At 41.0% G+C, this 22,075-nt stretch overlaps 1 protein-coding gene across 3 annotated transcripts in view; it reads left to right on the top strand.

The window, feature by feature from the left end:
• Window positions 1-22,075, top strand: part of Atrnl1 (attractin like 1) — a 561,295-nt gene that overhangs the window by 298,750 nt on the left and 240,470 nt on the right. The window contains exon 27 of one of the 3 annotated variants that reach the window (XM_041661192.1): window positions 20,605-20,698. The exons of the other annotated variants lie outside the window; for them this stretch is intronic. Within the exon in view, the coding sequence (XP_041517126.1) occupies window positions 20,605-20,613 (9 nt within the window). The 3' untranslated portion in view covers window positions 20,614-20,698. Of the gene's footprint in view, window positions 1-20,604; window positions 20,699-22,075 lie in introns of those variants that run through there. 3 annotated transcript variants of the gene reach the window in all.

Genomic DNA, 22,075 nt, shown 5'->3' with positions numbered 1-22,075 from the left:
ATTTCGTTTGTAAGTTCCTGATGACATACTAAATTACTTTAGTGCTTTAAAAAATATGAAAAAAAACATACCAGTAATTTACTTGTTCTTAGACTTAGTAGAATAGTTTTATTAAACAATTTAACAAGTATTTGTTACATCATTTGAAATCTTGCATTTTGCTTTGTACTCACATTTCTGATAGACTGAGATATTGGCTTAAAGGAAATGTAATATTCATAAGTAAGAATTGGACCGATACAGAGCATTACTGTAGTAAATACTAGAGCTGGCATGCACGTGAGTGTAGAATTACGAGATGTAGTATTGATATAACATCACTGGGATAATTCTTTGCAGCTATCACAAATTTCCATGGCGTCCCATTAGGTAAAAGCTGACTTTGACCCGCGCATCCCCTTCTGCACTGACATGCTCTGTTCTGGGTCACTGTGCCCCTGACATGCTCTCTTCATTTGCCTTCATAGAGAACCTCTTCCCTGTGGGCTGCATTGGCTTTTTTATTGACATAAAATAAGAGCAGAAACCTCCCAGCAAAGCCTGTAACAGCAGGCCAGCGACGGCGCTCAGAGCAAACATTCCTCTGTGAATCCCTGGAGCACAGAAATGTTTCTGTGATCAGCCAGGTAACATTGATGCTCTTGTACGGAGATGGTGTTAAAACGTGCCGCTTCTTTTGCATTTCCGGTAAACATTTCAGTATTTAATTCCCACGTGTAACTGGGTTTCTGAATTTCCTGTATACATTGTTAAGCTCTTTATCTGAATTCCTCGATAAATAAGGACTAAGAACAGAAAAGGTGTTATTACCGCGCTGTTTTAACAGCCCCCATTTCATAGCTTGTCATTTCCTCTTCTTTGACTTAGAAATGTGGTAATACCCTGGAACTTTTTTGTGTTTGATAGAGACAAAAATAAATTTGGAAAGAAATGTCTTTTCGTAGTGGTTAAGAATTTAGACTTGTGACCGGATAGAGGGCTCAGTAGCTGAGAGCACTCGCTGCTCTTACAGAGAGGGCCAGGGTTTGGTTCCTGGAGCACACATAGCAGTTTAGCATCGTTCATAATTCCTGGTCTAGGGGGCCGGATACTCTTTTCTGTCCTCCATGATCAGTGTACACATTTGGTGCATGTATATACCTGCAGGCAAACATCCATACACATCAAGTTAATCTTAAGAAAATAAAGACATCAGACTCAGGTCAGCCTGGAGCCTTCATCTCTGCCCAGTCCCATCCCTGTGCACACCGTTCACTCTCCCAGTACATCCGGGCTTTCATTTGTAAAGTGGGAAAAGCATTTGTATGTCTGGACTAATAGAGTTGTGATGTTTGATAATCAACAGAGCTCAGTGTGTGACAGAGTGACTACAGTGTAGTGAAGTTCTGTGTCCTGATCATCATGGCTGTGGGAAGGATGACGGCACACATGTCTACACATTCCAACTGTTAGTATTGAGGACATGATGCTGTTTTTGTGTTGTTGTTGTTGTTTAATTTGACACGTAGTCTGGCTTTAAACTCACTGTGTAGCTGAGGGTCGTTGTGCAATGCTGTCCTTCCTGCTGGCAGCTGTGTCCCCCTAAACTGGTTTCTGGCGTGCCTTGTGTAGTGCAGCACCCACTTGCTGCTGCTCTTGCTGGACAGAACGATGGGGACTTTCTGCTAGTCCTCAGAATGATGCAACCCTCAGGACTGTGGAATAAAGAGATCCAGTGGTACCTGGGGGATATGTGCAAATTTGTGGAGAGTTATCAGAAATGACAAAAATTAACAGATCTCACTTGTAGTATTTTTGAGTCTTACTCTCCATAGTAGGGATGAGAATTGTTCTAGGTTATAGCCTAAAGGTAAGAAAGAACAATGGCTGAATAGCACACACATTGAATGCTCCTGATGCTGAAATGTTACTGTCTAGGGCAAGGGGACAGGGGTATTTTTCTGATCTGCCACGTGCTGCACATTTAGATACCGTTACAAAAGATCACCAGATATGCTGTGTCCTTGGCTCCTCTGGGTTTAGCTGAGCCTACAGTCCTCCCAGGGAGCCTCATTTGAGGGATGGCTCAGACCACGTTGGCCCCTGCCCTTCTGTGAGACGGTCTTGGTTGACAACGGAAGTCCTTCTCTAGTAGTGAGTCGTCCAGGGCTGTGTATGAAAGCCATCGAGCACCACCCAGGGTGAGTCACCAGCAAGCAGCATTTCTCCCTGCTGCTGTTCGAGACCCCGCCTTCATTGCCCTTGGAAGTGGAAGCCGGACCAACCTTTCCCTTCCCAAGTTGCTCTCACAGACTCTTTTCTCACAGCAACAGGAAGCACAGTCCCGGATTCCTCTCTTGTTTGTTTCTGTTGCAGTGTTTTGTTCCGTTTTCTTTGTCTTTTTGGTCAGGGCCCAGAGGGTGACTCTGAAGATGATTACCTGGTAAAGTCAAGTCAGGAGGTGAGAGGTTGCATGGGGGTGGGGGGTGTCCCATGAGATACCCGGAAATTTCAGGTTTTCAGATGGAAAAGGTGACAGCCTTAAGTGTTAATGATGATTGAGTTGCCTATTTTTTTTAAATATTTATTTCAGTGTGTGTGTGTGTGTGTATGTGTGTGTGTGTGTGTGTGTATTTGGGTACATGTATGTTGCAGCACATGAGACACCACATCCATGGTGCTGAGAACCTAGCCTGGGTCCTCTGCAGGAACAATAAGACTTTGTATCCACTGACATGTCTCTCCAGTCCTGTGCTGACGTCTTGACAACAGCTGGCCACAGGTTTCAGGCAGACTCCTGGGTGAGCGCTTACTTCCACTGAATGGCAATGTTTCACATCTTTCTACTATTTTAGAAATTTCTCATAGAAGCATGTCCTAATAATTCTATATTTTTCCTAATGAATTGAATCTTAAATTATAGCATGGTAGAGCATATGGTATAGAAGAGGGAAATATATTTGAATTAGTGCAAAAGAAAATGATTACAAGGATAAAAATAACCCAAGGCAATAATATTAATTTAGCTCAATTTTATCTGAATATTGCTAACAATTTGAGCTTGTTAGATTTTCAAAGTAATAACCTTTTTCTATAGAAAACGTTAATTTCATATATGTCAGTGATTGCTAAAAATAGACTTTATTTTTCATTTCTTCAAGTTTTTGAATAATCGATGTTGACAGATTTAAGTTTATTTTATTATTTTTTAAGCTCAGTGTTGCTGACTCACAAGTGTGTAAAGGGAACAAGATGAAAGACTTCCTCTTGGGTCTCCACACAGTTCACCATCTCTGCTCGCATGACGGTGCTTCTGTGGGTGACCCCGCATCAGCCTGTTCCAGAAGCTTGCATTCTTCCTGAGTGTTCAGTCAAGCATTAGCTGCTAGACCTGATGTTGGTGGCTTAGAGTTAAGTGAGACCCTAACCTTGGAAACTTTAAGAGCACAGTTTTTACCTTGAATGATACAGTAGTGTTTCTGCAAGGAAAATTTAAAACAAAAGAAGTCTCAAATTTAGATGAATTTTGCCTTCCTTTGACTATCTGATATGTGTGAATGTTAATGTTATAGATTCCTAATTTTTATGATGCTAGGATGGAACTTCACATGGTGAAGAGATAAGGCACTGACTCCAAGTATAATCTATCTGTCTGTCCATCTGTCCATCATCTACCTATCTATCTATCTATCTATCTATCTATCTATCTATCTATCATCTATCAATCTGTCATCTATCTATCATCTGTCTATCTATCATCCATCATCTATCTATCTATCTATCTATCTATCTATCTATCTATCTATCTATCATCTATCAATCTGTCATCTATCTATCATCTGTCTGTCTATCTATCTACCTATCTATCATCCATCCATCTATCATCTATCTATCTATCATCTATCAATCTGTCATCTATCTATCATCTATCTATCTATCTATCTATCTATCTATCTATCTATCTATCATCTATCAATCTGTCATCTATCTATCATCTGTCTGTCTATCTATCTATCATACATCCATCTATCCTCTATCTATCTATCTATCTATCTATCTATCTATCTATCTAACAACAGTATTTGATTTTACCCTAGGTCTCTGAGCTGTCTAGCCTATGGTTCTTGGTTCCCCAAGCAGTATCAGTTGTGTGTTCCCTTTTGTGGACTGTGCTTTCAGTCAAATAAACCAAAATCAGACATTGGTTGGCTACTCTCGCAAGTTCTGTGCCACCATTGCCCTTTCATATTTTGCAGGCAGGACAGACTGTAGGTCCAAGGTTTTGTAGCTGGATTGGCGTCCATGTTTCTCTGTTGGTAGCCTACAGAACACCTTCCCGCACCAATGAGACTAACACACAGGTGTGAGGGCTCTATATGGGCACCAGCTTGCCTTCTCCATATTCAGTGAATTGTGTGAGTGTTGTCCTTGGCAGTGGGGCCCCCGCTGTCAGCTTGCAGAGAGCAACCTTTTGGCTTAGCAACAGCCTGCGTTGTTTGGGGAATTACATGGGATCCCCTTGGCCAACGACTCAATTGAATGCAATCCAGCCATACCGCTGGAAGCCTTGGCTGGCAACAGGAGGTGGCCAGTTGAGACTCAGCATCCCCCATTCCTAGGAGTCCTCATTAGCATCATCCTCATAGATTCTAGGATGTTTCCACTGCACTGGGTTTCCACATGGGTTCCTTCTAGCAGTAGATGGAAACAGAGGCAGAGACCCTCCCACAACCAGACATTTTGTGAAGGGATAGTCTAAACTAGACCCCCATGAAAGCTCTCTTCTTGGAGCTTAGAGAATCCTGTGGAAGAAGAGGTAGGAAGAGTGTAAGAGTCGGGAGGGACACCAGGAGACAAGGCCCTCTGAGTTAACCAAGCAAGGCACACATAGACTTACAGAAACTGAAGCAGCAAGCACAGGGCATGCACAGGCCTGCACATGGTCCTCTGCATATTCAGTATTGCTTTTAGCTTAGTATTTTTATGGGACTCCTGAGTGTGAGAACAAGTAGGTCTCAGACGCTTGTGCCTGCTCTTAGGGCTCTTTCCCTCCTGGTGGGTTGTGTCCAACTTTGATATAATTGTTTCCTTCATCTTATCATATTTTATTTTGTCGTGTCTGGTTATCTTCTAGAAGCCTGTTCTTTTCTAATAAGAGACAAGAAAGAAAGTGGATCCAGAGGGGAGGAGAAGGTTGGGAGGATTAGAGGGAAGGGAAACTGTAATTGTAATATTGTATGAGAAGAAAATCTGTTTCAATAAAAGGAAAAAAAATAAAAAATAGTTTTAGATCCTTAAAAGAAAATATCTTTAAAATTAAACTCCAAACTAAAAAAAAATCCTCTTGAAGAACTTGAAGTTTCATGTCTGTTTTTCCAGCACATTCTGTTCCTAGAGTTTATATCAGCAGTGACCACACTTGACTAAACCCATGGCTGTGCTAAGAGCTGTTGTAGGGAGGCCACTTGCTCATTTCCAGCCACACAGATCCCCTAAATAACTACACAGAAACTGTATTAATTAAATCACTGCTTGGCTCATTAGCTCTAGCTTCTTATTGGCTAACTCTTACATACTAATTTAACCCATCTCTATTAATCTGTGTATTGCCATGTGGCAGTGGCTTGCCAGCAAGGTTTTGGCATGTCTGTCTCTGGTGGCAGCTCTATAGCTTCTCTCTCACCCCACCTACTTCCTTTCAGCATTCAGTTTAGTTTTCTCTGCCTAGCTAAATTCTGCCCTGCTATAGGTCCAAAGCTGTTTGTTTATTTATTTATTAATGGTAATCAAAGCATACAGAGGGGAATCCAATATCACCTCCCGTTTTAAATAAAAAGGAAGGTTTTAACTTTAGCATAGTAAAATTACATATAACAAAACAATTATCAAGCAAGAATTACAGTTATAATATTTATATCTGCTTTCTATCTATTCTTCAACTCCATCAAAGACTCCTGAAGGATATAATATTACCTAAGTAAACAGGAGGTGCATTGTAAGCAACTCCCAAAACTTTAGAATTGACAGAGACATCTCACTGACTGGACAGTCACCCAAAGTTCTTCTGTAACATTAGGGCACCCACCTTCAGCCTACAGGCCCATAGTATACAACAGACTTTTCAATGAAGCAAAATTTTCAAAGACAGTTCCACCTATATTGGCAGTTTGTCAGTCACTTTCTTCTTTGTCCTGCAGAATGTCCAGCAGACTCTTTCTATTATTTCATGAAGCAGGAACCCCAAAGGACCTTTAGGAAAGTTCAGCAGTCATTTCTCTGTGGGTCCTGCATGTCCAGTTCATCAAGCAGCCCAGGCAAGAGCAGTTTCTTGCCCAAATGGCTAACCAACTCCATAAGAAGCCTCTTCGATGCCCATCTTCCTCTTGAAGTAGATTGATGTTACCAGGAGCAGATGTGTCTCATTGTCATGGAAAGTCCTAAATTCTTAAAACACTTTAAATGCCAAATTCTGTAGTCATTGAAAGATTTGAAGAAATCCTATCTATCTGAAATACATCTCTGTACATCTAGAAAATCTAATATGACTACAAGCTTGACTATTATAGATGACTCTCTATTATATTTCTTAATTATACATTACATTTTTAAATAAGCTGCACAATTACAATACCTTAATCAAGAGCAGATATATATACACAGTATAACAAAAGTGACTTTAAATTTGTATCAGTAAACCAAGATCAATACCAATGCAAATCTCTATAGTATATCTCCTTTTAAATGTAAACAAACATTTATAAACAGTCATTTAGGGAATTTGGGTGTAGTTCTCTCTAAACTGCTTCCTGCTGTTTATTGGGTGAAGTAATTTTTGAGAGGTATCTGTCTGTCTATCTGTTTATCATCTATCTATCTATCTATCTATCTATCTATCTATCTATCTATGCTAACAGAGGTTTCTCTCCACCCAGTCCTGCAGCCTTTAAGTCCACACAGAGGTCTACATTAATTATAAACTGATTGGCCCATTAGCTCAGGCTTCTTATTGACTAATTCTTATTACTTACATCAGCCCATAATTCTTGTCTGTGTTAGCCACATGACTTGGTACCTTTTTCATCAAGGCAGTCACATCTTGCTTCTCTGTGTCTGGCTTCCTCTCTGTCTGGGTGATGACTGCAGACTGACTAGTTACTCTCACCAAATTCTCGTTGTCCTGCCTCTACTTGCTGCCTGGTCGCCTTGGCTATATTTCCTGCCTGACTACTGGCCAATCAGCATTTATTTAAATATAACGACAGGGTACAGACCATTGTCCCACAGCAAATCTATCTATCTATCTATCTATCTATCTATCTATCTATCTATCTATCTACTGATCGCATGTGTGTATTTAAAAGGATATGAGTATTGCATGGGCCCTCACATAAATATCAGAGGACAGTTTGTGGCACTGGTTTTTCTCTTTCCAATCTGTGGGTTCTTGAGATTAAGCTCAAGTCATCAGTCTTGGCAACAATGAACCCTTTCCTCTGCCCTCATGTAATATTTTATTTCCCCTTTCAATAAAATGTTCTCCCCAAACAGAAATAATGACTTTTTTTTAGCTATGTGTATCACTGAGCTTTGAATATCAGATGTTAATCTTGGTTATATATTTCTAATTGTAAAATTATGTATGTCCATAAAACAATTAAAAATAGAATGTTTAGAAAGGAAAACAGACCTGAGATAGACATTGCTAATATTTTGGAGCATATGTTTTCATTTTTTATTGTAGTCATTACCAAACTTAATAACAAACAATTATAAGGGGAAATTAATGAATATATATTATTTGCCTATATATCCTATTTTATGGCTTTACTATATTTTTCTTCAACCAGTGGTTTTGGTGATTCTATAATATACCAGATTTTTAAGAAGAGATGTGTGACCAAACTGTGTGTATGATTTAGCAATCTGCTACTTTTATCATTTCCTCATATGATAAAATGTTCTCCAGCATATGTTTGTATGTATTTTGGTTATATACAATTGTAAGTAAACCTTAGATGTTCTCTCTGTAGTTGTACCTTAGCATGTTGTCTGGACAAGTGCTTTACAAATAACTCTCTCCAGGGTCCCTGACTTGATGAGCTTTATGTGTCTAAGTCTCAACTTGAAATGCCCATGTTTGTCTGTGAAGATGCACATTATTTTTTCATTCTGCCAGTCCATTTGGTCTCTGATTTCATGCTAGTCATCAAGTAAGTCTAGACAAGTGGAATTGAAAGGAATACTGCTGCAATAAAGGGGCTTGAGTCGTTCAGAGAGAAGATAGATGAGCCAACAGCTACATGTTGCTAACCATCCTGTTAATAGTGAGTCCAAGTTAGATTCAATTTATTGATAAAAACTTAAAATGCTGCGGTTTCTAATTTCCTGCCCATCGTGTATAAACATAATTGGATTAAATACTCACAGGTATCGGGAGCTGAGGCCCCTACAAAAAACAGATGCAGGGCCAGGCTAGGGACTAGCACAACTCACACCTCCTTTCCTCTCCCTGCAGCTCAGGGCTCAACCCTTGCAGGGCCTCGGGATAGCCGTGTTGTTTTTGCTCGAGTGTCATAGCTTGCAGGGTAAACTGTTCAGCATTAATGTAGAGGGTTTGTGTGTTCCTGGATCTTTAGATTGTTTGTCTCTCCTTTCTTGTGATCTGACCTAAACTGTTCCCGCATCTCCCTGCATTCCATCCTGCTTTCAATGCAGTTTATTTTCATTTCTTTTAAAGGGATACGTGTTGTGTGGCAGCCACTTGTTCGTTCCTGGCTGCCCAGAACCTAAATAATCACATAGAAATCTGTATCAATTGCAATACTGTTTGGCCAATGGCTTAAGCATATTTCTGGCTATCTCTTATATCTTAAATTAGCCCGTTTCTATTATTCTGTGTATCGCCATGTGGCTTACCGGCAGGGTTCCAGTGCATCTGTCCCCTCAGGTGACTACATGACTTCTTGACTCCGCCTATTCTCTTCTCCTCTGTCTGCTCAGAACTACCACCTTGCCCTATTCTGCTAAGCCACTGGCTGAAACAGATTTATTCATTAACCAATAAAAGCAACACATAGACAGAAGGACTTCCCCCACCAGACATAGGAATTAATTTTTAGTTTTTCCTTATGTACATATATCACAGAATGGTATTTGAAGTGTTTTTTAATTTAAATTAATAAAATCAAGCATAGAAAGCCTATCAATAATAACTATTGCAAAAATTAAAATTCTCAACCTTTTTGAACATGCTATAAGCATGTGTTTCTTAGAATGAGTTCATTGATTCAATCATTCATTCTAACATGTGTATTTTGAAGCCTTTAACATACGAGGGTTTAAACTAGTTCTTAGGAATACAGTAATAAACAATAAACAGATTTCTTTAAATAATTTCTATTAGCTTTAAAATACAGTGCTAGCAATTCTAGGCTTGAAAAATTCCTGGAAAATGCACATGTTGCAAGGGAGAGGGCCTCTTGTTTGTCCCTGCCACCCAGCTAGCTTACACCCGAAATAAACACACAGAAACACATGCACATGAACGCACAAACACAAACACTCCAGTCGATATATTGAGCTTGCTTTAATCTTAAGTGCTCCCACGCCGTACTTATGAACAAAGCTCTGATTTAAGGACAGAGCAGAGCAGTCTTTGCTGACCGTGGTTGTGGACTGCGCAGAGATGGTGAGAGGCAGCAGTTACTCTGCCCGTCTCCCCACATTTCTTAGGCTGCTTGAAGTTCGTCGGGGCGGAGCTCTGAATCCTGAAGAGTGGCTCTAGGTGTGTGAGCCGTGCTGAGTCTCTCCAGTAGCAGAGAAGATTAGATGTGGGGAAGCAGAGAGATTTTAGATATAACCTGAAATAGTCCACATTAGCAGCTTTTCTAAGAAGTCTTCCATGTTTCTAGACTGCTGTGATATTTGCATATACTAGTGACTATACTAAAAATAAATTATTTTGTTCATCAAGCTTCAACTCCCCCCTCTCACAATGTCATTTAGTTTGAATGCCTTCTACTCATGAATTGTTTCCTGGCAGTGCCACCACATGCCAGTCTTTCTCGTGAAACGCTGGTGGCAGTTTGTGTCCACTTTTCTCCACTCTTCCCCTGGACACTAAGTTCCTTATGTTTCAGGTCTGCTTATCCTTTCTCTGTCTACACCGTCTAGAATGTCGTCTACCACACACGGAGCCCTCAGTAACCTGTTGAAATGAATACAGTTAAGCATGGCACGTTGAACTGAATATGTGTGGTCTCTTCAGGAACGCATCACAGATTTTAACAGTACAGGACACAATTGGATACAAAATGAGGATCTGACAATGTCTTCCTTCTTTTGTCATTTGTCATTGCTGTTGGGAAGTGAAGCCTATATCAAAGCTGCTATCCAAATATGGAGTGAAAGCAGATCAGAAGTATGACCACACTTTAATTACACAGTAAAACCATGAAATTTAACATTTATGAGTCTAAGTTGCCTTTATAATGGTGATCGATTATTTATTGATTTAATATTAATAATAGTTTTAAATCAACAAGTTTAACCTCTAGGTGCATAGATTATTATAGAACAAGGAGAAAGATGAATTTAACTAGGTAAATTATTCACTCTGATTTTGAAATCCAATAAATCTAGACAATAAAAATGTACTAGCATTTAGTATAAACTAAATAAACATAATACTAGACTCAAAAGCTTCTAACTTTTATGGGCTTTAAAGGTCTTATTGTCTGTATTTTTGTGTGGTCAGTTTGATATACCTGTAGAGGTCAGAGGTGACTTGGGGCAGTGACTTCTCTCCTTCTATCCAAGGGACGAGGGACAGCTTTGTGGATCTCTCTACCTTTCTGTAGGTTCTGGGAATCAAACTCAGGTCTTCAAGCTTGTGCGGCAAGTGCATGCATTTACCCATAGAGTTATCATGGAAGGTGTTATTTTCTTGGTCTCACTATGTTGCCTAAGACTCTTGGGCTCTGTGATCTTCTTGTACCAGCTCCCCAGCAACTGACACTCTGGACATGTGCCCCATGCCCTGCCCACGGTTGTTTGTTGTTATCCTTACTACTTCAGTACCTAGCAATGGAAAAACAAAAAAGGCCATAGGATTTCTGCTCTTATTTCCCTCTGGCTGCGTATCTGACTGGCTGGCATTAGCTGTGTTATCTCAGTTAGCGTTAATAATTACCTATTATGTGCCAGTGTTTTCCGCCTGGTTTTCAGAGATTCTAGTCTCACAGCAATCATCTTGGTCTCACCCATGAAGAATGTATGCATAAGTTTTAAGGATAAAGAATTTCCCAAGATATGAAGTTAGTAAGCAGTGTGCAAGAATCACAAGACTCGAGCAGTGTGCCTCCAGGGCAGCAGCCATATAGAGCCTGGGGGATCTGAAGCCTTCAGAGCTCTTCCTCAGTAACCCGAGGCAAAACTTGGCAAATCAGTCTTTCCGGGAAAAACTGCAAAAGTCTCTTCCACAACTTCCAGTAATGAAAAGCTAATGGTCCATCTAATTATAGTTTCCCAAGGTGATGTGAAGCCAAGCACAGTGAAATATACTAAAGGACGGGTGTCGTGATGCCCAGAACACTAGGGAAGAGTCCTGCATTGTCGTTCGTCCTCTGGCTGTGATGAAACACCGTGAAGAAAAGCAAGTTAAGACAGAAGGGGCTTTGGCTTATAGTTCCAGGGCTTACAGCCTGTCCTGGCAGGCTTCCTGGCAGGAATGAGGACGGTGGCCATGTTTTCCTGTGGTGGACAGGTAGAGTGATGAGTTATTCAGTCCTAGACCCCAGCCCAGAGCATGGCACTGCCCACACTTAACCTAACCTAGATCTTTTCTCACAGGGATCCTCAGAAGTAACGTCATCTTGGTAATTCCTCGCAAGAATGGTCTCAGGTTGCCTCATAGGATTCTGTAGCCATCGGTGTCTGCAGATTTCAGTTACGTAGCTGGGAGGAGGGGAGGAGTTCCATACACACTACACATTCTGTTAAAGACAGAACGTAGTTTGACCTGTTAAAGATGTTACTCCAAGCATCTGTATTTGTAAATATTGATTGGATAATAGGACCTGTTATTCAAAACCCAACGGAATTATTTACTTTCACCTGGTGGTAGGAACCTTGTGACCTCTTTGGGAACAAGGCTTGGTAAGAGCGTGAATGGCTGTCCTTGTGGCAAGACCCTGGAGACCCTGGCTCACTTGGCAAGGACAGTTCACTGGATGATGGTGAGCACAGCCCTAGGAATGATTGTGCCACCTGCTCTCTGTGTACTCTGTACCCAGGCTATGGCCTGAATAAGTCGCAGTAGGTCAAAAAATGTAATGATACATATTTGCATAACTGTTCTAGAAAGAACGGTTTTACCCATAAGTTTTAAAGAAATGTTATTAAATAGACGGTATCAGGAGTTAATGGGAACATTCAAGGCACAGGGAATGAAGCAATGTCATAGGAACCCACAATTCCCTCATCTCTAACAGCTGTGTCAGTGACCTAAGAAGTTAGAGAGAGAGAGACATAAGATTAAGGCATAAACACTGCCAACTAGTAAGAATAAGTTATGTTGCCTGTAGGATAAATGAAAAAAATGGTATGCTCCAGAGGGTAGAGTAGTGCAAAATGTGGAATAGATTGGACCATCTTTGGCTGGTGAGTTGATCATGAGAACCCAAACTCTACCAGATATAATTAGCCACAAGAGACAAATCTGTCTCTTGCCCTGCGTGATGCTGTACCCACAGGTGTTGCCAACTGGGCACACTGCTCTACCTGTAGGTGTGCCCGATCAGAAAAGTTCCTCTGTGGCTTGGAGAACTGCTAACACTTCTGACGGTGGAGACGTAGATAAAAAAGATAGTGGCTAAAGGTGGGAGAGTTGGAAGCTGGAAGGGAAAGAGGCAAGGAACAAGCTGGTTATTATTGTAACCGTTTTTTAGAAGCTTGGGAAGTAAAAATTGACTGTAAAACCATTCATGCGAACCATTGACACTGTAAGAATAAAGATAGCCCAGGCTATCTGGGACCACTTGTTTGAATGGCAGCAGGTGGTCATCATTTCTCCTGGCACCAACGCCACACATTGTCCTAGCTCTTAAGAAACTTGACTTTGCTGATGGGTAAAGAACAGCAGAGCAGCTGCGTATGATGCAAACTGAGCGGTAGACAGGCACATACGTGATTTGTGTTTGTGTCTACATCCACACCATCTTTGCTCCTGTTTCAGTGCACATGAGTTTAATAAAACAACTTTTTAAACTATTGACGCTCCTGGATGGAGGCACTCATCCATCTAGTGGTTTCAATATTGAATTGATTTCTGGATTCCAGTTTTGGATTGCAAATCAATCAATATTGGATTGACTTCAAGGCTTCTATTTCTCTACCCTGCTCATGACCTTTGCCTCAGTTAAAAGAGGTAGAGACTGAGTCGGTCAATCCCCACACGATGGTAACACACTATTCTTTTCTGGTGTTGTCAGTGCTATGTACGTGAGATGTGGGTGGTGTCTACCCTCCACATACAATAGCGTATAGTTTTCTGTTTTACGTGTATTACGATGGTAGAATTAACTCTTAAATTAAATACAGGAAAACAGTAAGTAATAACACAGAAGCATAAAAATAGCATAACAATATTGCCAGTATTATTTTCTGTGTCCTTTTATTTTGAGTCCTTTTATTGAGTAAAATAAAGACTGTTTGGACAGAAATTCTGCAACACTTTGATTCCCATCTGTTAACTGTAATGGATGCTCAGTGCCTGGCAGGCCGATCAAGTTTACCTTGTGGAGACACTGCCGACCACAAAGATTCCCTCATGTATGGAGGTACAATAGAAAGGCACAGGATTCCACAGTACTATGCAGGGTTGTGCGACATTTAAAACTGATGAGCTGTTCGTCTTTCCAGTTAATATCTTTAGACCATGTTTAACTGTTGGTAATTGAGATCATACATAACGAATACCTCAGAAAACAAAACCACAAATAAATATGACCTACTATATAGACCTCTTTTATGAATGCTCCTACTTACTCCATCTTCGTTTTCTTAGAACCCAGCATGGTATGTTATATACAAGGCCTTTGGTTGATATAAGTTGAGTAAGATGTATGTGTGGGCCAGGTAAGATGTCACATGCCAGCGATCCCAGCACTTCAGAGGCATATCAGGAATGAGTCTGAGGTCAGCCTAAGCTACATAGTGAGTACACGCTATTGTAGGTCTCACAGTGATGGCCTGTCTGTCTCAACAGCAGGACTGAGGCCCAGATGAGCTCATGGACTGTGGTAGCTGCACAGCCCTGCCTAGGTCCAAGCCAGATGGAGTTCCAGAACTGAGAGGGGAAGTGAACATGGGTTCCTGCCCCTCACCGAGAAGCTGTGTACAACTGATAACCCACTGTCAAAGGAAAGTCAGTTTTCTCCAGTGGAGTGTCATTATCAACTCTGCTCCAGGGCAGGCCTCCTGAGGAGACGAAGGAGGAGCAGGCTGCTGCAGAGTAGGCTGTGACCCTGGGGAATTTCAGGAAATGGACCATGTCAGCTCCTGAGGTCACTGCTGTTCCTCCAGAGGTGCCTGATTGGTCTGAGGGTGTGCAGGTGTCCTATTTACGCAACCGGCAGTTCCCTGGAGTGCGCTGCTGAGGATAGTCCCCAGCTCCCATGTGCAGTGGGGTTGGAGCCACAGCTGAGCGGTCGTGAGCTGCTCTGGAGACACCTGAGCAAAGGGAAAAAAAGATGGAAGGAAAATAAAATTCCTACAAGTTGGGTCGGGGGGAGGGGAAAAGTTAAAGTAAAGGCAATGGGCGTAGCAATATAGCTCAGTGGCAGACACACAGCTAGCCTGTGTGTGAATGAATGAAATAAAGACGATAAAGTGTCACCAGAAGCATTGTGACCACAAGGTGGCAGGAGCACATATAAGCTTATTGGGGTAATAGTTTGAAAGGTTTACATGGAGATCTTCATAGCATAGCATGGTCCGAAAGCTAACCCCATGGGAGCTACCAGTCAGAGGAGGAGGTTGACAAGAGCACTCTCAGAGGACTGTGCCTAGAGTATCAATGGCCCGAGGTGGTCATAGCCTGGGGCTTATCTGTGACATGGGGCTAGGAGATGTACAGAGATCCCTGGATACGGAGAGCAAGCCGTCTCTAAGCAGCTTATTTGGGCTTATTTGGGCTGTGGCCAAACTGTTAGATTGTGAAAACTTATGTTCGGTCTGGGGAAGACTTCCAACTAACTTTCTCAGCTCTCTGTGAAACAGTCAGCAGTCTAGACACCAATACATAGGCACCATCTCCAGCTCACTTATAAAAGTTAATTTTCAAAAGAGTAGAGAAGTAGGTTTATTGATTTTTTCCAAGTAATATTTTATATTAGTTTCTTCTGACATACCAACTAGTATATTATATCATACAATGATATATGTTTACACCTCTGTTCAGTCACACAAATCAAGGATTATTTCTGTGATTTGAATTTCAGTAAGTGCACATATGAACAATAAATATCAATCTCAATAGATTAAAAAATAAACCATAGATCTATAAAATTAATTATGAAATAAACTATCTCACTTTTGTTAGTATAGAGAAAAGATGATATGGCTAACTAAAAGTGAATTAAACTCTGAAGAAAAATAGGTCATTATTGCATTTTCCTAGATTACTTCTCTTCTCATTAGAAAAAAAATTTAGTCTGGCTAATTTTAATAAAGACATAGCTTATAATTATCTCTGTAAACAGGTGTTTGTTTACACAGGGATAGTGATGCTGTTGATGTTTGATATCATCAGCATGGTAGATAAGAGTTTACACTTGTATCCTTTTCCTCTCCTCCCCAAAGGATGCTGCATCTTACACCAAACACCAGGGATGAGCCTAACTGTACCGTAGCCATCTGTCATGGACACTGCACACAGGGCTGACCACAAAGCCTCGTCCAGTCTCTGCATCCATCTAGCTTGGGTGTAGGTGTTGGAGGACATGGTGTTGCCTCTACAGTACAGTTGTTCTTGGCCTCCAGCCTGAAGCTTCCTGACTGAACAGTCTGTGCTCCTGCATCCCTGGTAGACAGATGGCAAGAGGACAGGATGAGCAGAGTACAGACCCCCTCACAAATGCAACGCTTAGCAGATGTGTGTGGTTGTGAGAGTGAGGGGTCCTGACGTCTGAGGTGGCTTCTCTTGTGCTGTCTCTCGGATCACCGCACATACCCTGGAGAAGGTAGCTCCTTTTTCTTGTCCTTCATGGCTGCATCCAAAACAGCTGGCTGGAACATCCCTTCCTTGGGTGCTATGCAGTTTGCTTTTCTTACATTCTACGTAAAGGAGGTTGTCAGCCTGAGCATTGGGCGGGCTTTGTCCCTCAGAAACCCACGGTTTCTTATCTGTTCGGTGACAGTGAGCACAGTTTTCTCAGGGACATAATTCTCAGATCTCACTCCAGACACAATGGGAGCTTCATTGAGACAATTTGATTTCTGTGGACAGGAACACTTTCTGTCTGACTTTTGCCCTTAACTATTTTATTTTGTTAATAAACTTTTTAAGGTGCCAGATCCTTAACTTGATATTTGCCCTAAGGCTCCATCTTAAACGGAGTGTTTTTTTTTTTAACTTTTTTTTATTGAGAAAAGAAAAAAAAACAAATTTCCTCCTCCTCCCAGCCTCCCATTTCCCTCCCCCTCCTCCCACCGTTCTCCCCCTCCTCCCACTCCTCTCCCCCTCCCTCTCCAGCCCAAAGAGCAGTCAGATTTCCCTGCCCTGTGGTAAGTCCTAGGTCCTCCCCCCAAACGGAGTGTTTTTAACATGTGTAAACATTACATCTACAGGGCAGTCTTTGAAATGGGTCAGATTTTGCTGTGACCTTTTCCTCTTTATTTCTCAATTGTTTAGGGTCTGTAGCAAGGTTTCCAATATTACAAGTCTTCGGCTTTTTGATGTTTACCTGTTCTATTTCGTGTCTCATTGAAAGCTGTTTTCTGAAGTCTTTTCTAATACGTTTTCAAATTTAGTGAGCATGCTATGTCAGCTTTCCAGTTCCTCCATCTGGAACCTGAACTAACGGAGCCTGGTCTGTACAGGGTCTGTCTCCCGTATAACATTTCATACAGTGGCTTTGTGCTGTGGGTTATGGATTGTTTCTCTCCTGGTTCCAGTATCCGCTGTAACGGAAGTTAGTACTGTGTGGTTTAGTGTATGTTCCGCCAGCACCCTGCTCCTGGCCAGCTTCTGAATGACCACAGCAGGCTTTAAAATGCTCCAGGTTAGCCTTTCAATCACAATGACTTCATATGTCAAAGATTAGTTTTTATACTCTGTATGTTATGACATGTCTAACACAAATCAGCCAGTGCCCTCTCTACTATGTAGTCTTTCTGCGATGTAAGCTAGTAGATTTTCATCTAAACTCCCATTCCTCATCAAGGCAAATGTACATATTTTGGCCCAAAGTAATAGATGGTATTGCTATTCACAGTTTAGGCTGACTAGACTACAAAGCAAGGCTCTATCGCCAAATAAAAAAGAAAAGGAAGTGTATAAAGTTATAGAAATTCTAAATACCTAATAGAACCTGTAATGTAATGCCTAAACCATTAAATGATGAATTATAATAATCCATTTTATCACCCTCAAATATGATTTTGAGCATTAATTGATATGTCCATTAATGGTTCCTTTGATCTTCAGTTATTTGTTCATTATAGTCTTAGATCATGTAGGTTACTAGATTAAAAATTAGTGCAAAATAAATTTTGGATGAAATGATCATTTTAATGAGGTACCACGGTGCACTTTCCACGTAACCGTTTATTTATTTTGTGAACTGATCCTATGGAGTAATAAGATTTACCTCATTTTGAAGCTGGCATTCTGATGGCCAGAGGTTCACCTGACTTCAAAGTCCCTCAGCCTAAGCAGCCACATGCCTAGTTACTCTTACCCTGGTCTCCCTCTGCCACACTGAACCTCAGCAAAGGCCACCTTCACAATGGAGCAGGGAAGACATGCAGCCTCTCTCATTGTGGTAATGGGGGTATGTTTCAGAGTGTGAGATTCTGTCTGACTAGTCTTACTCTAGCTATAAGGAGCCCTTTGGCTCCTGGGTTTCCTTTCTGTTCCCTTTGATTGGCCAGGTGGATAATCCAGGGACTGGGCTCCCAACGTAGCTCCCCAGCAGCACCGTGGGAACTTAGTCAGGTCACTTTGTAATCCTGGGTCTAATTCCGAATCTGTTCTGTAGGTGAGAAAGATCTTCTGTGCTTAGGGAAACAGGGTTTGTAAACTGCTGGAAATGGTCTGTATATGGTGAACAGTCAACAGATATCAAACAGCCTTTGATATGTGGTTTTCATTTCATTGATAAAATATCTTAGCAATAAAATGTGTCATATAATAAAAACATTATAGCCCTGGAAATTAGACCCAAATTTACATCCAAAACTCCAGAGAGGTGAAGTTCAAATGGATCTTGGACACTTATAAATGATAAAGGCAAACTTCCTACATTATACTTTACTAAACAAAGTTCTTTAAAAACATTTGCTATGTTCCTTATGATCATGAAGTCACTGTGTAAAAAGGATATATGTTGTATCTGTAGCTTTTCCCTACATCATTTTTATTGAACACTGTGTCTCATCTTAGTCTATTAGATTTTGAGATACTAATCCAGGTTTCTTCCAATTTAAATATCATATTATGATTTATATTTTAGTACTTGGTAAATCATGTTTTAGCACTTCTGCAGTCAATGCTTTGCAGGATACATTGTAACCTGAGACAGAACCCAGCAGTTACAGGATACATTGTAACCTGAGACAGAACCCAGCAGTTACAGGATACATTGTAACCTGACATAGAACCCAGCAGTTACAGGATACATTGTAACCTGACATAGAACCCAGCAGTTACAGGATACATTGTAACCTTACATAGAACCCAGAGTTACAGGATACATTGTAACCTGACATAGAACCCAGCAGTTACAGGATACATTGTAACCTGACATAGAACCCAGCAGTTACAGGATACATTGTAACCTGAGACAGAACCCAGCAGTTACAGGATACATTGTAACCTGACATAGAACACAGCAGTTACAGGATACACTGTAACCTGAGACAGAACCCAGCAGTTACAGGATACATTGTAACCTGACATAGAACCCAGTAGTTACAGGATACATTGTAACCTGAGACAGAACCCAGCAGTTACAGGATACATTGTAACCTGAGACAGAACCCAGCAGTTACAGGATACATTGTAACCTGAGACAGAACCCAGAGTTACAGGATACATTGTAGCCTGACATAGAACCCAGAGTTACAGGATACATTGTAACCTGACATCGAACCTGCAGTTACAGGATACATTGTCACTTGAGACAGGGCCCAGCAGGCAACACCTTTGTAATTGTTACAGTAAGAGTTACATTGTGTATAATATTCTGACCAGTACTTTAAAACATTCCACTTTTGGTGCTGATTATCTAATTTTAATTTATCTTAGATTTAAAAAAAAACCATTTTGGGCTATTATATTTAAAACAAAAATAACATTGCTGGACCTTCTTCTAGAATGTAATTAAACCTCTCCCAGACGATAGTCGTGTAGCCTCACTGGATCTTAGTTTCTGTGTTAGAAAATCTTCAATGTGGATATATTCATTCCACAGTTAAGTGAGTCACTGTATGTTTGGTTTCCAGCATGTCATAGAACTTAACCAGTTTTATTTTTAGCTCAAATCACACACTACAGCATATTATCAAACTATTTCTTTTATTATAATTGGCAATGTCTGTATGGGTCTGCGACTATATTTTCATTCTGCAATCCAAATGCAAACAGTGACCCTGGCAGGGTGGTGCACATCTGTAACCCCAGCACCACAGAAGCTCAAGCAGGGAGACAGTGCATTCTTAGCCAGTGTAATATGAATTGAGTTCCAGGCACCAGAGCTTCATCAATCCCTGGCCTGCCCAACACATTTGCAGAGATTGGGCAAAACAAGATTTCATGAAACCTTATTTGAATTATTTTATTCTTGCTAATCAAATTGTGAATTTGAGACCTTTTATAAAATAATATTAAATGTAGTGTTTTTAAAGTTATTTCTTTGGGGGTATTGGAGCAACGGTTTGTGGTTAAGAGAACTTTCTGCTCTTGCAGACAGTCCAGGTTCTATTCCCGGCATCCATGTAAGCATCTGTGATTCCAGTTTGAGGGGATCTGATACCTTCTTCTGGCCTTGCTGGGTCCAGGCACATATATGATACCCAGACTTAGATGTAATCAAAACACCCATACATAGAAAATTTTTAAAAATTTAAGAAAAGTAGAAACATTCCTTTTGTAGCATGAGGTTGGACTTGTTATCAGATTGTTGTGACCCCGTGAAAGCCCTGGCGATACCTCCGCATAGCCTGACCCATCACCTGCAGGAGACCTTGTTTACTTCTGTCCTGTTTGCTTTCAAAGAACATTCAACATCAGGCAAAGCTGTATATATGTGATGCAAAAGTTTTACTGTAGGCCTTATGCAGTAGGATAAGTCTCCAGAATTAGTTTCATATAAAAATATACTCATCGTTTTCCTCTTTCTGCAGGGACTGTAGATTTCCTGTGTATGTGCTGCCGGGGAACACGTGTTCTTTGCTGGCTGCCTTACTGTCCTTGGTGTAATTCCTTCTAAATACATGCATGCTGGCAAGAGTCCCTCCTTTGCGAAGAAAGGTGGATAACATCCATCACGTGCTTCATTCATTCATTCTCTCTCTCTCTGACTCTCTCTAATAAAGTGAAAGTTAAGGAGTAATGTGGCTACCCCCTTTCGTTGCTGCTTTCCATAACTAAATATGACAAGAATGGAATGTTGGACCAAAAGGTAACCAAGGAAAATTAGTAACCGCTCCTGTTTTCAGTAAGGCACAGTTTGCACCACTACTCCGTGCCCTTGGCAGGACCTTCCAGTGTTTGAAGATAGCCGTCCTCGCGTATGATCTTATTGTGTGCACACTAAGGGTTATTTTAGTAGCTGATTAGAAGTGAGAAACACTTGTCATGCACCTTTTTGGTGTAAGTCTTCCTTTTGTAAACCATAGATAATTCCTTTCCCACTTTTTATAAGATTATCTGGTGTTTTGCTTGTTGTATGTTTGTTTGTTTTGTTTTCCTGCTGTAGAATTCTGGGTTTCTTTGAACACAAGATTACCTCTCGGGTCTGGTCTGCCGTTAGCAAATGTGCTCTCCTGGTCTGAACATGGCTTTTTCTTTTTGTTTGTTGTTTACTCTGCCGGCCAGGAGCTCTGTAGTTTGAGGTAATTGTAGTTGCCTTGTTTTGCTTGGTTGACTTTTGTATTCTGAACTAATCATTGCTAAGGACAAATATTAAATTCTCAGCTCCTTGATGGACACGATTTGGACTCGGTTATGTTCTGAGAGTCTTCTAGAGCAGATTAAAATGCTATGGATGAAATTCGCTGCTCTGGGACAGTTGAGGAAGAGCACTCCGCAGCTACCACCACGGGAAGCTGATAGCCCTCAGTGAGTTATCGTGGCTTCAAAAATCTCACTGTAAACACAACTGTTCTTCCATTACCAGACTTGAGAGGCAAGAGTTGAAGATATTTGTCAGCATGAAAGACAGTACAGGGCCTTGCAAAATAAATTGCCATAGTGCTCACAGTGTGTGATGATTCTGTCCAAAGCCATCAGCCTTCAGTGCATTCCGTCCCGGATGTCACAGGTGCAGGGCACTCCACTACACTGGTAAGCCAGTGAGCCCTGGGATGTTTAACCTGACAACTGATATGACATGGTCTGAGCACCCCAAAAATAACTCCATGAAGAATTTATAGACCCTGCTGTTAAAAGCTTATTTACTCAGAATCTGGGTTTTCCACTTAACAAAACATACCAGAAATAGTATGCGGGGAACAGTTGTCCAGGTAACAAGGGGGGTGATAAAAGGTTGATATTTTAGGGCAGGATTTTTAGCTTATTGCTCCATGCACGTCATTGTCACTGGACACAGACATAACCTATGAGCAAGGCAGAGTTCTTGTTTCCCGTCACCTT

The sequence above is a fragment of the Microtus oregoni genome, unplaced genomic scaffold (genome assembly GCF_018167655.1).
Source record: "Microtus oregoni isolate MIOR12 unplaced genomic scaffold, Mior012 000012F_ref0000307, whole genome shotgun sequence".
Taxonomy (NCBI): Eukaryota; Metazoa; Chordata; class Mammalia; order Rodentia; family Cricetidae; genus Microtus; species Microtus oregoni.
The sequence above is the reverse complement of the archived record's forward strand: the minus strand, read 5'-3'. Positions and strand labels throughout refer to the sequence as shown.